At 36.8% G+C, this 20,501-nt stretch overlaps 2 protein-coding genes across 3 annotated transcripts in view; one reads left to right on the plus strand and one right to left on the minus strand.

The window, feature by feature from the left end:
• LOC129765822 (zinc finger protein 845-like) overlaps positions 1 to 20,501 on the minus strand; it is a 50,043-nt gene that overhangs the window by 14,311 nt on the left and 15,231 nt on the right. The window contains exons 4-5 of the mRNA XM_055766258.1: positions 11,505 to 11,942; positions 10,837 to 11,442 (exon numbers count right to left, since the gene is read on the minus strand). Of these exons, the coding sequence (XP_055622233.1) occupies positions 10,837 to 11,442; positions 11,505 to 11,942 (1,044 nt within the window). The remainder of the gene's footprint in view (positions 1 to 10,836; positions 11,443 to 11,504; positions 11,943 to 20,501) is intronic.
• On the plus strand, positions 3,199 to 4,562 carry LOC129764796 (transmembrane protein 60). Of its 2 annotated transcripts, none has more exons than XM_055764286.1 (2): positions 3,199 to 3,355; positions 3,416 to 4,459. In XM_055764286.1, the coding sequence occupies exon 2, from the start codon at positions 3,430 to 3,432 to the stop codon at positions 3,856 to 3,858; it is 429 nt and encodes a 142-aa protein (XP_055620261.1). In that variant the 5' UTR covers positions 3,199 to 3,355; positions 3,416 to 3,429; the 3' UTR covers positions 3,859 to 4,459. The 2 variants fall into 2 exon arrangements, with proteins under 2 accessions (XP_055620261.1, XP_055620262.1); XM_055764287.1 differs by having other exon boundaries at positions 3,203 to 3,355; positions 3,402 to 4,562.

Genomic DNA, 20,501 nt, shown 5'->3' on the forward strand with positions numbered 1-20,501 from the left:
CATGTCTCAGCCCCCTTCTTTATAATTTTTATGTGAAAGATATTGACAGTTGTTTGGCAGAACAATGCACGCTTAGACAGCTTGCAGATGATGGTGTGGTTTCCGTCAGAGGTCTCCATGCCGAAAATTTGCAAAGACCATTGCAAAATTCCTTAGATAACTTGTCTTCTTGGGCAAGGAACTTAGGGATCGAATTCTCGCCGCAGAAAACCGAACTGGTAGTGTTTACTCGAAAGCGGTTCCCAGCCCAATTGCAACTTAAGCTTTTGGGCAGAAGCATTACCCAATCATTGACTTTCAAGTACCTTGGTGTCTGGTTTGATTCAAAATGCACTTGGAATACCCACATTACGTATTTGAAGCAAAAATGTCAAAAGAGGGTCAACTTCCTCCGCTCGATTTGCGGCACGTGGTGGGGAGCTAATCCGGGAGATCTCATAACACTTTATAAAACAACTATTCTATCCATTCTGGAGTATGGCTCTTTTTGCTTTCTCTCAGCAGCTAAAAGTCACCTTCTAAAACTGGAACGAATTCAATATCATTGTCTGCGTATAGCTCTTGGCTGTATGCACTCAACGCATAACATGAGTCTCGAGGTTCTGGCAGGAGTAACTCCTCTACAGAACCGATTCTGGGAACTTTCTCTCAGAATACTGGTGAAATGCGGTATCACGAACACACTTGTGATTGAAAACTTTGATAAAATGCTTCATCTAAATATACAATCTCGGTTTATGAGAATTTATCATCACTATATTTCATCAGATATTTGTCTTCCATCGTTTACTCCAGACCGTGCTCACTTCACCATCAGCAGTTCCTCAATTGAATACGATCTGTCGATGAAACAAGCAATACTTGGGATTTCAGATCAGCTTCGACCAACTTTCATTCCCCGTATTTTTAACCGAAAGTACCAAAAAGTCAATTGCATGAAAAGATACTTCACTGATGGGTCTCGCCTCAATGGATCCACTGGCTTCGGTGTTTTCAATGAAAATTCAAGCGCCTTCCGTAAACTGCAGGAACCTTGTTCCGTTTATGTTGCCGAGCTGGCAGCAATCGACTTCGTATTGGGGATGATCTCCAACAAGCCTGCAGACCATTACTTCATTTTCTCGGATAGTCTCAGTTCGCTTGAGGCTCTCCAGTCGATGAAAACTAGTAGGCACCCATCTTATTTCCTCACAGAAGTGAGACAGCAGATGAGTGCACTGATCGAAAGATCTTATAAGTTAACCTTTGTTTGGGTCCCCTCTCATTGCTCAATTCCTGGCAATGAGAAGGCGGACACTCTCGCAAAGGTGGGTGCCCAGGAAGGCGAATTGTTTGATAGACAGATTTCATACGATGAATTTTTCCAATTACTGCGTCAGAGTTCCCTCTTGAGTTGGCAAACCGATTGGGACACTGGAATTCTTGGGCGGTGGTTATATTCAATTATTCCAAAGGTTTCTTCGAGAGCGTGGTTCAAAGGTTTGGACTTAAGTCGTGACTTCATTCGTGTAATGAGTAGACTTATGTCCAACCACTACTCGCTAGATGTGCATCTCCACAGAATAAATCTTGTTCAAAGCAATGTCTTTCGGTGTGGAAACGGTTACGATGACATCGATCACGCAGTTTGGCAATGTACGGATAATTACGCAGCCAGAGAGTACCTTTTGAATGCCCTTGAGGTTCAAGGAAGACAACCCTATGTTCCTGTTAGAGACGTGTTGGGAACTCGCGACATCTGCTATATGCAGTTGATCTATATGTTTGTGAAACGGTCTAGTATAAGTATTTAATGCTTTTGTGTTTTTCTTTTTCGTTATTAGTTTGTTTGTCTTGTCCCCCCATCTCACCGTCGCCCACCCTCGACAGCTAGTCGAACACCAGATGCTATCCCTGGTCATTATGCACAATGCTACAGTGCGTGCGGCAACCCTCGGTTGAGACAACGATACCTCATATCCATATCCCCAACCTGACCCGTCCCACAAAAATGTTGCCCTTTTAACCTCGAGTAAACCGCGAGTATTCGGTCGAATCCTACTAAACATAGAAATTAGTTGAAACTTTGTATAAACAAACCTTGAATTAGCGGCTCCGCAAAGCTTATGCGATTGAGCCTTACAAATAAATGAACTGGATAAAAAAAAATCAGTCACTAACAAAGAAACATCACTCATCTCGCACATCCAGCCGGACCCGATACCAAGGAAAGCGGAGACATCACTTTCTCGAGCATCGATTGTTCCCACAGCATCAGCACTTCAAGCCATGCCAGCATCAACCCATAAACATCAGTAAGCGTACGAGAATAAACTCATAAATTATCCCGTCGCCCGATCGTCCGATCGGTCCTGAACAAACAACCATTGTTCTCCATCTAGCAACGCAGTTTAAGTCAGCATAATTCTAAGTGAGGAATAGGTTTCCCTCGAACATAGGAATGAGAATAAAGTTAGTTCTAGTTTAGCTCTTCCAGCAATAAGTTGTATTTTTTTAAAAAGATGAAAGAAATCCCGTAAAGTTTATCTTATATACATTTTTCCTTAATTCTAATGTTAATAATATAGGAAACCGATTACTCGCGGTCAACTCGAGTTTAGAAGGGTGACATATTTTCTTCAGGAAAAGGAGGGGATATGAGGATATGTTGACAATGATCACACTCACACTCTCAATCACACTCATCACACTCAATTCTTAAACCTATCTTATATCTAATATGTATTTACATTTCATCTTATTCTTAAGAAGGGATCCGATCTCTCACAAAGGAAAAGGAATTGATATCCATAATCGTTTTTGTTTTATTAAAAAAAAAAATTTTTAGTGCTCTTATTGAAAAACTTATTGAAAAACCCGAAAACCCGAACTAGTGAAAAACTCGCTTTAGCGGATAATCGAGATTCTACCTATAAGCTTTTTTTTGTGTACCACTACATGAGAAGTAATATACCTGGCATTTTATTTACGTTTATTGTACCATGAAACATTTCATCGACTTTTGCCGAAAATATTTCAAAACACCGAAGTGCTGCCAAATCTGGATTCCCACGAGGTACTGGCGATGATAGCAAGAGAGTCACACTAGCAGTGGATGACGTCACATTTTATGTTTATCAGACAGAGCTGAACAAGAATCAATGCTGCTTTTTAGCACAAACACATTCAATGGGGCCATGATCTCTAAACCGCTATTATAAAGCACAATGCAGTGTTTGACATTTACTCAACTGCAGTGCAGATGGAAGTGCGATATGTATAAACAATATTTTTGCTATGCTTGTTGCACGATTGTGGTTTCATAGTTTAATTTGGTGTTGCAGCATCTTTACCTAAAACAGAGTTATCCTAAGAGGTGATCAAATGAATTATTTTCTGAAGTGAGCTAATAATTTAACTAGGTTCATTTTTTCAGCCATTCCCTGGAAGATGGGCTTTGTGCAACGGGCCCTATTCACTTGGTTCATTCTGCTAGTATTTTTGATACTGCTGTGTCTCCGCCTCGAGAGCCGCATCAATTGGAACTGGTTTATCGTGTTCATTCCCCTCTGGCTGTACGATACTATTCTAATCACCTGGGTCGTCATTGAAATCATCCAGCGGCAGCACGCAAACCGGCTCATCTCATTCCGTCATTATGAGTACTATGTGGCGGGAATTCTGCTTAAAATTGTTTCCCAGATAGCAATTTGTCTCAAGCTAGAGTACAACACGATCCCACTGTACGCGATGATGGTCCCGATCTGGTGTTTGCTGGCGATGCTGATCGCGTATATGGCTATGAATCTGCTGCCGAAACCTCGCTCGATCGGGACCAGTAAAAGCAGCCGCCAAACGGCAACCGCATCTTCTTCCTAGGGATACGTCCGGGTGAAACTGTGAGTTTCGCCCTCGAATCTCTCGGATAGAAGAGTCTCGGGTTTTGAACGTGAGTAATGACTGAATTTTGGAAAAGTGTTATTTTATTTGCACCCACGCGGTGCTTCGTAAGTAGTATTTTAGAATTAATGCTAATAATACAGGTGATAAGAGGACGGAGTACATTTACTTTTCATAACAAAAGAATTCCATGTTCCACAAAAGAGCTGTTTCATTAATTTTATTGTTGTATTTTTTGATTTGGCTCAAATTATTGCAAACGCATTCTTTATTACCAAAAAGGACAATTTGCAGCATAAGTTTGCCATTTTGACAACCACCTGACCTTTTTTTTTGAGAAAAGCTTGTGCATGCATTGTTAAAAAATGTGTTTTAGTTTCACTTTATTTGGAAGATAACACTTCAAACTATTTTTTAAAAAAAAGTTGTCTGATTTTTTAATTTTTTTTTATATGTTGCAACGGACAACTAATGAAGTTCAGTGTACAGTGCCCCAAAATGGAAAAATCATGGACAAAAAGTTATAATCTCACTATAAAAAAGGCGCTAAAAAAAATCGTGTCCAAAAGCGCGATGTAAATAATGTCTCATACGAAAATTGTTTATGAAGATAACTTTATATTATAATGAAAAAAATCTGTAACAATGTTTGAATTGTCTAGTCATATGGTTGAATGAAAGTCAGAAATACATGTTTCAAGTAATTAAATAACATGATGTGAAATTTTTCATTCAAATTTCAAAATTTTAAAACCGGCTTCGTGTCTTCTAATCTGATAGGGATTACACTAACGAGTTTGGGACCCAAATTATGGTCCTAATTCGAAGTCGACACCATGCCACTGTCATCGCGAATTACCAATTTACCACCATCTGACATTTCGTGATGTCGATGATGAACTTTTACAACAGAGGGATAGTGAGATAGGCAGTTACGGTAGATAGAGTGAGATAGCGAGAATCGTGCCATACATCTTGAATAAACAGAGTGTATCAGGTGTATGACAGGATTATAGCTATCTCACTCTACCTACCGTCACCGCCTATCTCACTATCCCTCTGCTGCAAAAGTTCATCATCGACATCACGATATGTCAGATGGTGGTAAATTGGTAATTCGCGATGTCGTCGACGTCTGGTGGCGACTTCAAGTTAGAGCCATAATTTGGGTCCCAAAATCGTAAGTGTAATTTCTACCAGATTAGAAGACACGGAGCCGGTTTTCAAATTTTAAAATTTGAATGAAAATTTTCACATTATGTTATTTAATTATTAGAAACATGTATTTCTGACTTTCATTCAACCATATGGTCATACAATTCGAACATTGTTGCTGATTTTTTTCTTTATAATATAAAATTGTCTTCATAAACAATTTTCGTATGAGACTTTTTTCCCCACCTGCAAACAAAAATGTTTTTTATTTAAACAGAATACTAATTTGATATGGAAAAGCTAATTTTCATTCATAATTTTAATTTTGAAAACGTTCATTCCGACTGAAAATCAGCTATTCTTTGACGCTCCCCTAAACTAGTAAACGAAGCTCACTGCCGTCAACGCGGATCGCTGTTTTGAAGAAAACAAATACTTCTGACGTTTGAGATGTTGGCACCAAAAACATGGCTGGTGCCATACGGCTGGAGTGAATGCAGTGAGCAGTGATTGCTGCGATGACAAAATGTGCACGAGAACGGTGAGGTCTTAAACACTGAGAGAAGCTTTCCCTCAACTCCATAGAGCAAGTATTAATTAAAGTCCCAAATCCAAATCACCGTGCACTATCCGCTACTGTAATGAATTCTTGTCTAAAGTTCAGATAGGTGAACTTTCAAATCATTTGTATTTCTTCCGTGGACGAATGTAAAGTGCGCTACTATGTGTGACGTCCATGAAGTCAATGTAAAGGAATGAACTGTCAAATATTATCCCATGGAAATCGTATGGTAGCATTCAAATACAACATCACCGGCAACTTTGAGGTCGGCAAAATAAGTCCAAGAGAAAAGTTGACGGGACGGTAACGGTGATGTGTATGTGTAGCGCACTTAAGGGGGGACTCCGGTCTGAAAAATCGAAAAAATCGAATTTTTGTTTTTTTTTACATTTTTGAAAAGCTTATGCTTTTAGGAATGTTGTCCTAGGTCCTAGGATTTTTCGATATTTTATTTCGTTGGAAAGTTACAGCCAAAAGTATAAAATCACCTCAAGGGATATAGTATTGCTTTACGAATTTTTGAACGCGTTTTTCTCGAAACATTGTTTTTCAACTGGTGGTATCGATATCTCAGGGTCAACTAGATTTTTTTATCAGCATGTAAAAATGAATTATTTAAAGCGTTACACAGCCGTTTTTCGATAACTCATTTTTTCAATTTTCATGCGCTTTAGAAAAAAAAAAACCGTCGTTTCGGCAATTTTTCGTATTTTCAAAAACCCCTATGTAACGCTTTAGGAATTGTTATAAAGTTTCAAAATATTTATTGGAATTCGTTCGGCATTTTCGTATCATCCGACAGTTTATGCAGTTTGATTGTTCTCTGCATCATCATGTTCCGTAAGAGATGAGAAAATTTAACCTGCAGCTATTCGATCAATAAGCTAATCTGCGGAATATGTCTCAAGCCAAACCGAATTTACCTCAACCAGTTTCTTCGGGTTCAGAGACCTATTCCAGCGGCGACGAGAAGCTACCGGTTTTGGCAGCACAACACCTGCCGTATAGACCGCTTGAATGGCCCCAGTAAGATTTATCCTTCTGATTCTGCATTGAGAGTGCCAGGAATAGCCGTAATGAATCCTATTAGCCGACCGAACTTGACTACTCTTACTCCACAGTGGCATTCCGAACACCAACCATATGGTTCAAGTACTCACTTCAAGAAGGTCGACTGATAATCGAATCTAAACATGGATTTGATTTGCCTCTATCGGTTCTATTCATCCGTGCCTTAGGCACCGGCTGTGTAAGTCAGAACTTGAAAGCTTTATTGAGCGTCTCTTCTGGGGTTTTCGCTGACTTGAGCGAACTCAACTTTAGTTGCTCCTAAGTTCATCAGCATATCCTGACTGGGAATTTGGCCACCTACAAATAGCCGGATATTCACATTACCGTCGATTCATTGGTTCCAGCGAACGAACAAAACACTATTTATCGTACTTTCAATTGATCCTCGGTCCACCTTAGCACTGTTGTCATTGTGAACCTTGTTTTTCTTTTTCTTATTTAACTTAGCAGCCTTTCCTGGGCCGCTTCCATTTGTCGTGGCTGATATCACACCATTTGTCAGCGTCACAGATCTCTTCTCAACATAAAATTTATGTAATGCTGCGCGGTGAAATTTGAAACAGTGACAGATATATATTTTCTTCGCGGTTGCCAGGAATGATAATCGTCAAAGCTACCAACACCATGTAGTAAAATGTACCAATCGTTAGCAGGGATGTGTATTGCATCTGAAATTCATTTTTCATACGGTTGGTAATATGTACAGACAATATGTACATTCAACTAATGTTTTCATTACCAAATATTTTGTAACTTCTTTTACCAAGGATTTTTCTGGGTGTGTGAAAACTTGCTAAACCTACCTACGTTCATATTGAAAGTCTACTGTACTGTAGTGTATTGTTTGCAAACTTTTTTAAAATCCGACCAGAAATGATTGGAACGTATATTTGCATTTTTTCATGTTTCAGTGGTTTTCCCTTATTACCAGTATTCCGCATGAAAATTTTCAAACGCTTTTGAACAGAACTCCAAATGTCTTAACTTAGGCGACATCATTGAAAAATTCGGGTTTTTGTCGTTTTCGAGGTGTTGAGACCAAAGAGACAGTTAGTATCATGAATGAGACTCTTCTTTAAAAGAAAATGCCAAAAATAGTATTTATTTTATCAGAATCTCTTGCAATTGCGTTGCAGCGTTACGAGTTGCAGAAAACAGCACGTGCTCCGCGAACGCATTGTACGGTTCTACGAAACGCATTTCCAGCAAGGAAAAAAGTTCACGGTGGCACATTTTAAGGAAGAAAATGTACCTGTCAGTACGGTATATCGTATCCTGGGTTCCCTGAACGTAGAGCGGAAGGTCGGAAGTGGTCGTCCGGTGACGATAATGACGAAACAGAGGAAGATATCGTTAAAGAAGCTGTTTGACAACAAGGACGCAACCAGCCTGCGTGACGCCGGTCGGAAATATGGCTGCTCCCACGTATTGATCCATCGGACCCTCAAGACGGAAGGAATCGTTTGCAGGAAGAAGACGAGGTCGCCGGAGTACACGGAGGAGCAGATTGAGACGGTTAAATCACAGTGTCGGTGGATGACCAAAAAATACCGCGGACCGTCTTTCATTCTGGACGACGAAAGCTATTTTCCGCTGTCCAAAACGCATATTCCAGGAAATGATAATTACTACTCCAGCGACAAGTCATCCACACTGCCTGAAGTGAAATACAAGTTCAAGCACAAGTTTGAAAAAAAAGGTTATGTTGTACATCTGACATTTTTTGAAGAAAATACATTATGTTATTAATAAAAATACTGAAATCGATGAAAAAAAAAATTTTTTTTATATGTGATTGAAAAAATTCTCATTTTTATTTATCACCCTTTAAGAGCAGAACTCGAGAAAGGAATTGTCCGATTTATGGTTGTCTTTATTCTATCATATTTTCTGTATAAAACTTTTATTCCATGTAACAGAGAAACATGTTATTTGCAAGTGGTTGAAAAATCTTGAACGAGAATTGTGTCGGAAAATAATCTGATATTATAACGACGTGCTTTGTTAGAAATACTAGGAATTTTATAGTAAAAGGTAAATTCAACGGGGTCGATTAGAAGATCCATCAATGAACAGTTCTGCGATTGGACCCATGAACTTGCTCATAGTAAGAAAACGCGAATGTTTGAAGGTATTGATAACAAAAAACAAATTTTGGGCGGGACAAAGTTTGCCGGATCAGATAGTTGAATCATTAAAAATAGTCCGCTGAATTCTGTGATACAAATAGCTTTCAAACCACTTATATGCAGTACCAATTCCAAAGCGCTTAATCGTCCTCCACAACAAAGTCCCAGAAATTGTCTCGAAAGGGCGTTTCAGATCCAAGAAAACAGCAATGATAGTATCTTTACATTCCAATTTCTCTTTCCATTTTGCTAATACCAAGTTCAATGCGGTTTCACGGGAAATACCTTCCCGATATCGCCATTGTTCTGGTATTAATTAAGCGTTGAGATTTAAATATTGCAACAATTCTAATATTTTCTCTAATGTGTGCAAGATTTCAATGGACGAAACTCTTCGGAAAATGTAAAATACATCGATCGTTTAGCAATTCTTCCGTTCACGTATTTTGAAAATCCACGTAAAAACTAATGAAATAAACAAGCATCATGCTATACGTCAGATTTGGAACGAAGAATCGTAATGATTACTACGTCAACCGTGCGGTTATATCATAGGTATAACCCACCCATAGTTTTTTAACAGTGCAAACTTTCTCCATATAGCTCCAATAATAACCTAAAACATTTCGGAAGACATCGAATCAATCGGACCAACCTTTTCTGAGTAATCTTTTGAAATTTTAAAATTTTTGACGTAGGACTACGTCTTTGATTTCTATATAAGGGGGTCACTCTGCGAAAAATGTAACGTTTATTAAGAGTTTTCAACTGCATATTAGGCAGAATCGTTCTTACGATATATGTTATAATATATACCATTAGACGGCAAATTTATCCAGCGCCTGAGACTTCAATAGTGGAAATAACAAAATAAGTGCGCAATTTAACAAATAAAAGAGGTATGTTTTGCGAGCGAATGCGAAGGTAAATCATGTATTATGCATTCTTTCTTTCAACTTCGTTCTCATGTATGCAACACAAAATTGTGTGCAATAATTCATTCTATCAAACAAATTAGCCAGAACATTTACGAATGTAAACATACAAGATTTCATGCATCATTCAAATTTCATGCAAGATTTCATCAAAGTAACGAGGAAAATATCACCCATACGGTGATCGCTCGTTAATTGGGCCGGAAAATCAATACTATTATCGAATTTGACTCGAAATTAGATTGCAAAACAGCAAAAGTAATTCTTCAAATTTAAGATGACATCTATTATTGATACATAACTGCTTTGTAGCCTAGTTAACGTAAGCCCTGTTCTAGATATGTCCAGTTGAAGATAGTCCAGTTAGCGAATATCTTCTGTATATGACGACATGACGAACATCTTAAGCGAGTGTCTTCCGGGCTGCGGCAACATGAGAAATTATATAGCGAAAAATGATATAATACTAGGTGGATGGCAGCGCTGATCATGTGAACACTTATTGAGATCGGAATCACATCGCACCACAAAAATGAAACGAAATGAAATAATCAAATCTTTATGACTCACATTAACAATTCTCAACGACACAATTCCTTCTATGATAGGTTGAGCAGAAGAACCAATACTACTTGATTGTGATAGTCTGCAAACGTACATTATTTCACCGAAAAGCTACTACTCCCGATGCCTTAGAATGAGACTAATAACAAGAATAAGACAATGGAAAGAAACCACAATACCAGACCTATCCATTAAAAATAAACCAACTTCATGATTTCTTGTGTATTTTACCTCAAAATATCACGAAATCGTAAGTAGTTTCAACTTAATTTTTGTTTCTTTCCCATAAACTTCATATTCAATGACGATATATTTTTTTTTTGTTTACAGATCCACACTTCATACTTCATCTACCATTCCATCCTGTTATGTGTCACACTGATATTCATTAATCATTTTCAGTTAAACTTAATTTCTTTTTTTTTGTTCGTTACAAACTGTTTGACGGTTTTGAGTACGTATAACAAGGAAACTGTTGTCCTTGGTGTACATAATTAAAAAAAAACATTCAAAGGTCAGAAATAAGAAATAGGACACTCACCGATTCCAGCTTCGACTTGATTCGATTGAGGCTCTCGTTCGCTGCCGCAATCAGTATTTGGGCACTGTCCGGGTCCGCTTCCTGGCCGAAGGCTTGCTCTGTGAACGCCAATTCCACATCACCCACCAGATTGTCATGATGGTGCTGAATACCGGCCGAACTGCCCGAGTCGAGCGTTAACGCTTCATCACTCCCACTTGGATTCGCTTCATCTGAACCGCCGATCGTTTCGATTACATTCTCGTAAATGTAATCCGTCGAGTTGCCATCGGTTATGATCTCCACCATATTTCCGTCACTCCCGTCGAAAAATTGCTCCATCGATATGGCAGCCGAAGGTACCTCGCATGTATCAACCGCTTCCTGTTTGAGTGATCCTGACGATGTTACGGTACTGTTTGGCAGCGTCTTCTGTATGATTTTTATTATCGATCGAGAGTTGCTTTTCAGGGATTGATCCTGGTTTGATTTGATGCTGTGCTTCATTAAATGGAGACTTGGAATCTGGTGGACCACAGCATGGGTGGCACTCTCAATGTCGGAATCCATGTCTACAGTAGATGGCCCCGAAACGACACTGGTCAGTTCATCGATCGGAATTGCCATCTTTTCACAGAACAAAAATTACTACAATGAAGATTTACCATAATTCAAGGTAGACAACTTACAATTTCGGTGCTGGTATCGTGCAAATCCAAATCCTGTGATATGCTAGAATCATCCAAAGCTTCGGCTTCCGCGTCAACGAGTTCTTTTGCCGTCAAACTGGCGGCCAGCTTCGTTACGGTGCTGTTGTAACTGACGGTCATTTGGAGCTTGATGGAATCCAATCGATCCAGCAGTTGCTGATATTCATTGCACAGGATATCACAGTCAATGCAAATGACCTGCGAGTGGGACAGTTCCGGAGTTATATCGATCTGTAGGATGTTTGCAAGAATGTTCGCCGGGCTAACGATTTCATCTTCCTCGCTCACTATCGGAAACAGCTGGCAGAGATTATTCGTTGAATTGGAGATGGCACTATTGCACACGTAACAATAGTGAATCGTTTCCTCTATCTGGTGATGCATGTCGTCCAAGACGACTGCCGTTTCGCCAAGCATCTGAAATACAGCTCAAATTAATAATCATTGTCAGTTTCATCTTGGGGAAGGAAAATCGAACGCTCCTTGTATTGTTTACATTCTTATAGTAGCCGAAAGGCACACACACACACATGTACCATCGAGCTCATCGAATCTGACGTCTACCGCTTCTCGTCAACACACACTCGCTCATTTCGTGTGAAATGTCAACACAACAAGGAAACGGCAACGACGACGACGACGCCATTTGGATCGACATTTCCACGTTTTAACACAGTGAAAAATTTGATAAATGGTACCAAATAAGCGATCGACGAGGGCTTTCTGCTGCGGCATTGCTCAATTACCACTTACCATTGTTTTCGGTTGACTTTGCGCCAATTTTTGTTGATGTAAACAGTGATTTCACAAAAATTTCGTTGCAGAACGTTGTCAGCATTGCTAGTTGGGTGAAAGCACACCTGAAATTGGTCGAGGAATAGGAAAAAGGAAAAGAAATATGTAGAGGAGCGGTTTGTGATGTCGAAAATGAGTTAGGTCGAAATGAAAGCACAATAATAACTTTTGAAACATTTCAAGATTTTTATTTTTGTTAAAATACAACTTTTTAAACTGATTTTTGCGAGGCTCTGTTATATTATTTGTAGCATCACGCAGATGATAATTGATATTTGCTGATTAACAATAGCACTGTTGAGAAATACGTTTTTCACTGGTCTCGTCTCAATTTTCCTTCTAATAGGGTGAATGTTCTTGGTTCGTCCGATTTGGAGTGTTTTTACGCAACTAGTAAATGCAAATCGAATTTTCTTCATGAAAATCACATATAATCAATACGAGTTTGGGCTTGTTGAAAAGCCCCAAGTCTATAGTTGTTAATACTACCATAATTATGATCATGGTTTGACCACCTCTGATCATGATTTGTCCAAAAAATGATCATTATTTGTCCGGTTTTAGAAATCACCATTTTTGAATGAAAACATTTGAATTCTCAAGTAGATGTTGCATTTACCATTGTTTGAGTTTACTGTCATCATATTGATCCATTCATAATTTAGGCTTTCTTCAGAATATTCTTGGGCATTTTAAAAGTGTTACCCTCAACCCACTCTACACAGAGAAACTTTATTTCTGCTATGCACGAACACAATAAACAAACTGCAGCGCGCCAAGCGGTTGCCATAGAAATCATGTGGACAAAGAACATTATTGAATTGGACTACTCATGATCAGAATTGAGTTCATCAAAATTGCTATGTAAATCTGATACAAATGGTGCGCAAGTATGGTGTTTACAATATTTGTAAGTGTTATAATCCAGAAAAGGTCTGAATACGTGCCAAATAATCATCTGGCGATCGATTGAAAGTTAGCTCGAATGAGGGGCGCATTGACACGAATAGAAGGTGTATTTTATAATCCTTTGAAACATGTGATTCCGTAAAAATATACTATCAAACTACTATAAATCATCAAAAAGACAATTTTATTTATATGTTTTGAAACATTCGAATACCTAATTTGACAAAGGTGTGCTAAACTAAGTTATGCGGACTCAATCCACTTCATTTTCAAGCAAATTCATGCATGTTTTCAAGCGATTTCTTGCAATAAATTCTCAGACCACCAGAGATGCCAGATTTACAAATATGTTTATAAATTTACAGACATATCTGTAAAACACTTTTTATTTTTGTTGCAGACTTTTTGGATATAACAAAATTTCACAGGTTTTTGAAAAATGAGATGCTCTATTCATCACATCATAGATATTTGACTCACCGTATGACATTTTTCCATAGTTTTAATACAGAAAAGTTATTACATTTAGTTTATATCAATACACATGACGTTAGACCAACGATACCCAACCTGCGGCCCGGTAGACTTTCTGGTTGGCCCATCTGGTGTGAATGAAATTTGGAACTCATACACATGAGTACTTTTGTCCTGACATCATTGCAGACGAAAGGGAGGATACGATTATTCACAATTAATAAAAAATTGTATTCTCTGCAGGTAGGGAAAATCTTGAATAAAAATTGTCTCTGATAATTATGTTCTGTTCTGGATAAGATATTTTTTTTTGCAGAAATGCAAGGAGATTTATAGAAAAATAGTTAAGCTTGGGTCAGGACTATGTCTTCTAAGTATTTAAACAACATCGTATAAAAATTGTCATTCTATTTTCAACAACTTACATTTGCTTCCGGGTCTGCTTATGACGAAATATGGGTTACTGTTCGATAAACTTCTAAAACTTGTATAGCCTCGCATGGCGGAAGGAAAATATTCACTGCACTTTCTTATAAATTTCACCAACGACAAGACCGCAAGCCTTGGTGGATGTTCAATATATCAACGGAGAAATACTGATTTTTATAAAAATTATCATAGTAGACAAAAAAAAACATTTAAACACACTTACAACACACATAATTTTTTATTTTACAACTAACATATTCACTAGAAATAATTTGTATGGCAAAACAACGTTTGCCGGGTATATAATCAGCCATTCCATGCAAAACCGTTATAGTGGTTCTCAGATTTTCTTCAAAAGTGGTAATTTAGTTCTTTATCGCAAAACATTAGACCCGTATTTTTTATTTTCTCATTAGGAAGCCCATTTTCATTTTAGGGTGGTCCGAAAAATCAATACTTTCCACTTTTTCCCAAAAATGACAAATGAAAATTGATAACTTTTGAATCACTGAACCGATTTAGATGATCGTCATATCAAATTGAAACTAATGACCTAGCCTTTTATTATTTTTTTATATTTTTTCTTGAAACTGAGGATTTTTCACACAACATATCTCGATATCAGAGCGGCTGTTTTTTTGTTTTTTAGATATGATTTTTCAAAGTTAACCGGTGGTTAGAAAAATCTTTTTTCCCCCTTTGTTCAAAAATGACTTTCTGCAAAAAATAATAACATTTGAACTACTGAACCGATTTAGATGATCGATATATTGAAGCCAATAAGCAAACTTTGAATGGAAAAATATCACACTTGCGGGAAGATTGGATTCTAGTCGCATAGGTCTAGTTTAGTCACATAGGAATATTGATCGAAGACTTTAAACATGTTAGATTTACAAAATTATAACTTAAAAACGATAATTCTAGCATCTCTGATATCGAGATATGTTATGTAAATAATCGTCCATAAAAAATATTTAAAAATATAGCGCCCTCTATCTTTAACCGAGAAAACTATGAAAAACTAACTCAATCAATAATTACAATTTCATTTTTGGGAAAAAGTGGAAAAAATTGATTTTTTGGACCACCCTAAAATGGAAATGCACACCGTAATGAAAAGATAAAAAAATACGGGTCTAATGTTTTGCGATAAACAACAAAATTACCACTTTTATATTTATACAATCTTAGGCGGCTCGCACACCGCAGCAACAAGCAACTAGCAAACTGCAATACGCAATATACAACAGGCAACATATTTTGTTGTTCTTCGCATACCAGAGCAATAAAAACCCCTGACATTATGCAAACAATCGGCTTAATGTACGAAACTTGTCAAAATATGGGCGATAAGTTGCTCTTCGACACGGCGTTGCTAGCGACACGGCGTTGCTAGCGACATGTGTTGCTCTGTAAAGGCGATAGCGATATCGTATTGCGTCGGTGTGCGAGATCAACAAAAATTAAATGGAAGAATTCATTGGCGATAATACGGCTTATTGCATGTTAACAGTTTCTAGTTGCTTATTGCTCCGGTGTGCGAGCCGCCTTACGTACATCGCGATGTACAAAGTGTTAATGAATATATGAAAATTAACGTGTAAGACATTTCTATAGATCTGCGAACAATTACAGACTTTTCCACATTTTTAACTGACATTCACATGTTTTTACAGACTTTTTTCAAAATACATCTGCCATCTCTTCGTTTCACTTTTTATTGAATATTTTCAAATCGCAGGAGTAAACATTTACGTGACTCTGACTTCGTATGTTTTTATTTCGTTCGGAAAAACTTTATGTCAAGGAAAGGGGACATTAAAAATGCGTTGCGTCAATTAAACAATTGACGGAAAAATGAAGTTCGTTCGTTTTATAACTTTAATTATTTTTGCCCTTGCTAACAATACCCTTTTTATAGTGTTGATTATCGTAAGAAAAATAACACTCCTGATCGTTGGATCTCATTTGACATTTAAATTGGATTTTTTTGACAGGCGTTTTGATTCAGTCCGCTCTACCTAGGTTCGTTCGTGTCGTTTAGTTCGAAGTTTAGTTCTCATAAGTCGCGGTACCGTATTGTATTTATTGTGCACTAGCCCAAACCGTACAAAACTCGGCCGATGAAATTTCTAAAGTCTGCGGGGGCTCTTAGTGTATGAGCCCCAAAAAATCAAAACTCGTTGCTCGCTGTCGTTTTTGTCGTTTCTGCTAAAACACGCATATGATTGCACATCGGTTCTGTCCCGCGATTAGAAAATGAATGAGATTTTCGGAAAGCATCTGCCAAATTTATTTGATTCAACTGGCGGTTACTCGGATTATTCGAGGAGCACAAATTGGACCAATCGAAACGTGGCACATGGTGCATTTGGACAATGCTTGACATTTCACATTTATTCAATTGTTTATCTCAAGAAAAATAAAATCTTATTCATTGTGATGGATGCGTATAGATATTTCATATCAATTGATGCAAACATCTTTGCGATCCATTAAGAAATGCTCGATTTATAAGCATTCGAAATCTTTTTATTTAATTTTCAGTGCCTACCCTTAGATCTTCCGGTTAGACGTTGCCAAAAGTTCACAGCCAGCTTCACGCTTTCACACTATGCCGAATTATATCGATCGACCTGTGACATGCGTCCAACAGTTTGGGGCGTTGGGCACATTTTTGATTGGCATGACGTCCATATATACAATTGAGATGATATTATACTATCCAGCACTTGCGTAACCGGCACGTAACGACGCGGAAAGACAAATACAGGATTTATTGATATTGGGCCCTATTATAGAAATCGATTCGATAAGAATTTTTCTCGTTCGCTTTACTTTTACTATCGAGCAAGTCGACAGCATCGACCGAGTGATAACCACAATCCAATCGACGAAAAAAACATCGACCTAACAACGACCGTAACGCTGTTACCTATTCACGATGATGACGATTAGTTCATGTTCATTCATAATTTTCATTTTAAAAGTGTATTCATCCCTTCTGCAAATCCATACTGTCATGCCTCTTCCCCAATATCGTCAACGTGAGTAGTTCGTTAGTCGAAAATACTGAATAATTAAACAAACCAAATGGCATCACTGGTGGTTCTTTTTTCCACTCCGCTAAACTGTCATCTCAAACAAAAACAAATGGATCATAAGCGGACCTTACACCAGAGAAGAGAAGTGGAACTTGAGAGAAAAAAGTGGCAACAATTTGTGGCAAGAAAAAGTAAACAGTGAAAAAATTGACAGATGATTTACGCTCTAAAAATTGAACATAATGTTAAGATGTCTCTAGAAGGGTGGGAGACATCATATATAAGGTGGGAGGTTCATATATAATGTTATTAATTTTAGCATCATCAATTTTAGCAACAAATATTATAATGCATTTTTATCGGTTTATGTGTAATGTCGTTAATATTTGCATTATCGAAATAAACCCATATGTATTGTAATCATAACTTGCTGTGCTATTCATGACAACATTTATGGTTGTATTCCACCAATGATGACAAATGTGTAATTTACGAATGGAGCTTCGCCTTAGATACTGAACATTTAATAAAAAATTAAAATGAGGTAAGAGCATCAGTTGAAATATTTTAAAGCATTCTCATCGGAATAAATTTAATGATACAATAATTATACGACTAAATAATGTATGTGCGTTTAAAAACAACATAAAAATATTATTTCTGAATAAATTTCCTTTCTTCGAACACACCCCGTAAAAAGCCATTTTTATTTTTTTAAATACCCTCTGTTGATATTGTATCTAGAATTTACAAGGTAATGAAACGTTAACGTCAATTGGTTTCTAGTAATCAGCTTTTTAGTTGCCGGGGAAATTAACACCAAACTATATTTTATTGTAGTATATATATATATATATATATATATATATATATATATATATATATATATATATATATATATATATATATATATATATTCTATGCCAAACCGACATAGTCGTTCTCAGATTTTCATGTAAATTGGTATTTTTGTTCCTTATCGTTAAATATTAGATCCCATTCCATTTTATAGTGGTTCGAAAAATCTAGTTTTTCCCCTTTTTCCAAAAAAACGTTTTTCAAAAATTCATATCTTTTGAACTACTAAACCGATTCAGATGATCGACATATCAAATTGCCCAGTTAGCTAGTTTTTGACATAGGGCTATGACTTTGATTTCCATATAAGGGGTCACTCTACGATAAATGTAACGATTTATTAAGAGTTTTCAAACGCATGTTACTCAAAATGGTTATTGCGACATATGTTGTGTTATATATCATTAGACAGGAAATTTATCCAGATTTTTTTTTGCTTGAAACATGAACAGTGGATTTAGTAAAAAAGGTTAACAATTTGACGATTTAATTGGGTATGTTTTCTTCCGATTGCACTATCCACTCGCTTCCTCCCCGACGCAACGAGCAATCTTTTTGCCTAAATTCGGGCGTAAAATGAATTATTCTCCATTTACCTATAATAGGCATTAATGTTATATTATATTGTATGTTGTTCAATCAATTTGCGCTCCATTCATGTTTTTATCGTGTAGGTCTCACTACTAAAAATTTGTGTAATTGTGGTCCAGGATGTCATAATATCGAGTTGGTTGTTTGGTTATGTGAAAAAGCAATAAATAAATTTAAATGGCTGCTGATTTAGTAGATCGAAAGAGTATACCCACGTAAATAAGATTGAACAAGATTTGAACAGAATGTGGTACAGAATTCTACCACGTCATGTCATCTAACCCACTTAGATGATACAAGTACATACAGGATACGTTTTTCCAGGGCATCCGTTTGATGTATCAAAAGAGAAAAAAATACAGATTTTGAACAATGAAAAACTCAATTTAAATGCAATTACTACACACAATCACAGTCCTATGTCAAGATCCCGTCCGTGCCCCTAGGCTCAGACCCATCAACTTTTTTTGAAAAAATAGTATACTCACAAAAAAAATAATTTTGTTTTCTTAGTTATTGTTCGTAATTGTTCTTTATAGTTTCATTCAAGGGCGCTATATTTTTTTATATTTTTTCTCGAAAGCTGAGAATTTTTTAGATAGCATATCCAAAAATGTGTTCTTTGTTTTTAAATTAAGATTTTTCAAATTTATCCGATGGTTCAAAAAATCATTTTACTCCTTTTTTCCAAAAATAACGTTTTTCAAAAATTCATAACTTTTGATCTACTGAACCGATTCAGATAATCGACATACTTAATTTAAGTCAATAGTTTCACACTTGCAATAAAATATTTTTTTTATCTATAAAAAAAACAGACAAAATTATGAATCACGAAAACGAAATTATTTTTTTTCGCAAGTGCAATATTTTTCCAAAAAATTCTAGGCTTTAATTTAATATATCGATCATCTGAATCGCTCTAGCAGTTCAAATGTTATGAATTTTTGAGAATAGGAAAAATGGGAAGAAATAAATATTCCGAACTATCGGTCAACTTTAAAAAATTATAACTCAAAAAAGAAAAAAAAAACTAGTTTTGAGTAAAAAATGTAGATGTGTAAAAAAATCCTCAGTTTTCAAGAAAAAATATAGAAAAATATAGCGCCGTTGGTCCCGAAACCATGTAAACTATAAAAACGGATACAATCAAGAATTACGAAAACAAAATGCAAATTTCTTGCAAGTTTGATATTTTTCCAAAAAAGACTAGCTAATTAACATCAATTTGATGGATCGATCATCTGAATCGGCTTAGTGGTTCAAAAGTTATGAGTTCTTGATAAAAGTCATTTTTGGGAAAAAGTGAAAAAAAATTATAGGAGGTTGTGTCCAAGATACGACCGCATTGTTGACGTAGAACTAAGCTGTTATTTTATATAAGTCGCTTGTTTATAATTTCGGATACTATTTATAATGTTGTGAAATTTTATAAATAACTGTTAAGTAGAATGGTATGATCGCCCTGAAATATTTTTTTTCAATATTATTTAGAATTGCCAGTGGAATCGCACTTTTAGGCACAATGTTAACTGCTTGGAAAAAGATTGAATATTTGCCTTAGCAGAGATTCATTACTAATTACCCTAGCACAAATATTTCCCTCCGACTATCTCCCCTCCTTGTTTATATTCATCATCACGGCTGCATAATTTGCACTAGCTTAACTCTCATTCTTTGTGAAGAGAGTTTTGCTGCCGTAATGCGAGACCAAAATTCCAGAACATTTATTTTCTTGGTGAGCCGACGATAGTCAAGCTTGTTGATTCCCCACACAATTGTGTAGCTCGAAACCTTAATGCAATGGCGTCAGTATGATGTAATGATTGCAATGCCAGAGACATCAGCGCGTGAGTAATTTTGTCGCGTCCTC

Source organism: Toxorhynchites rutilus, chromosome 2, assembly GCF_029784135.1.
Source record: "Toxorhynchites rutilus septentrionalis strain SRP chromosome 2, ASM2978413v1, whole genome shotgun sequence".
Classification (NCBI taxonomy): domain Eukaryota; kingdom Metazoa; phylum Arthropoda; class Insecta; order Diptera; family Culicidae; genus Toxorhynchites; species Toxorhynchites rutilus.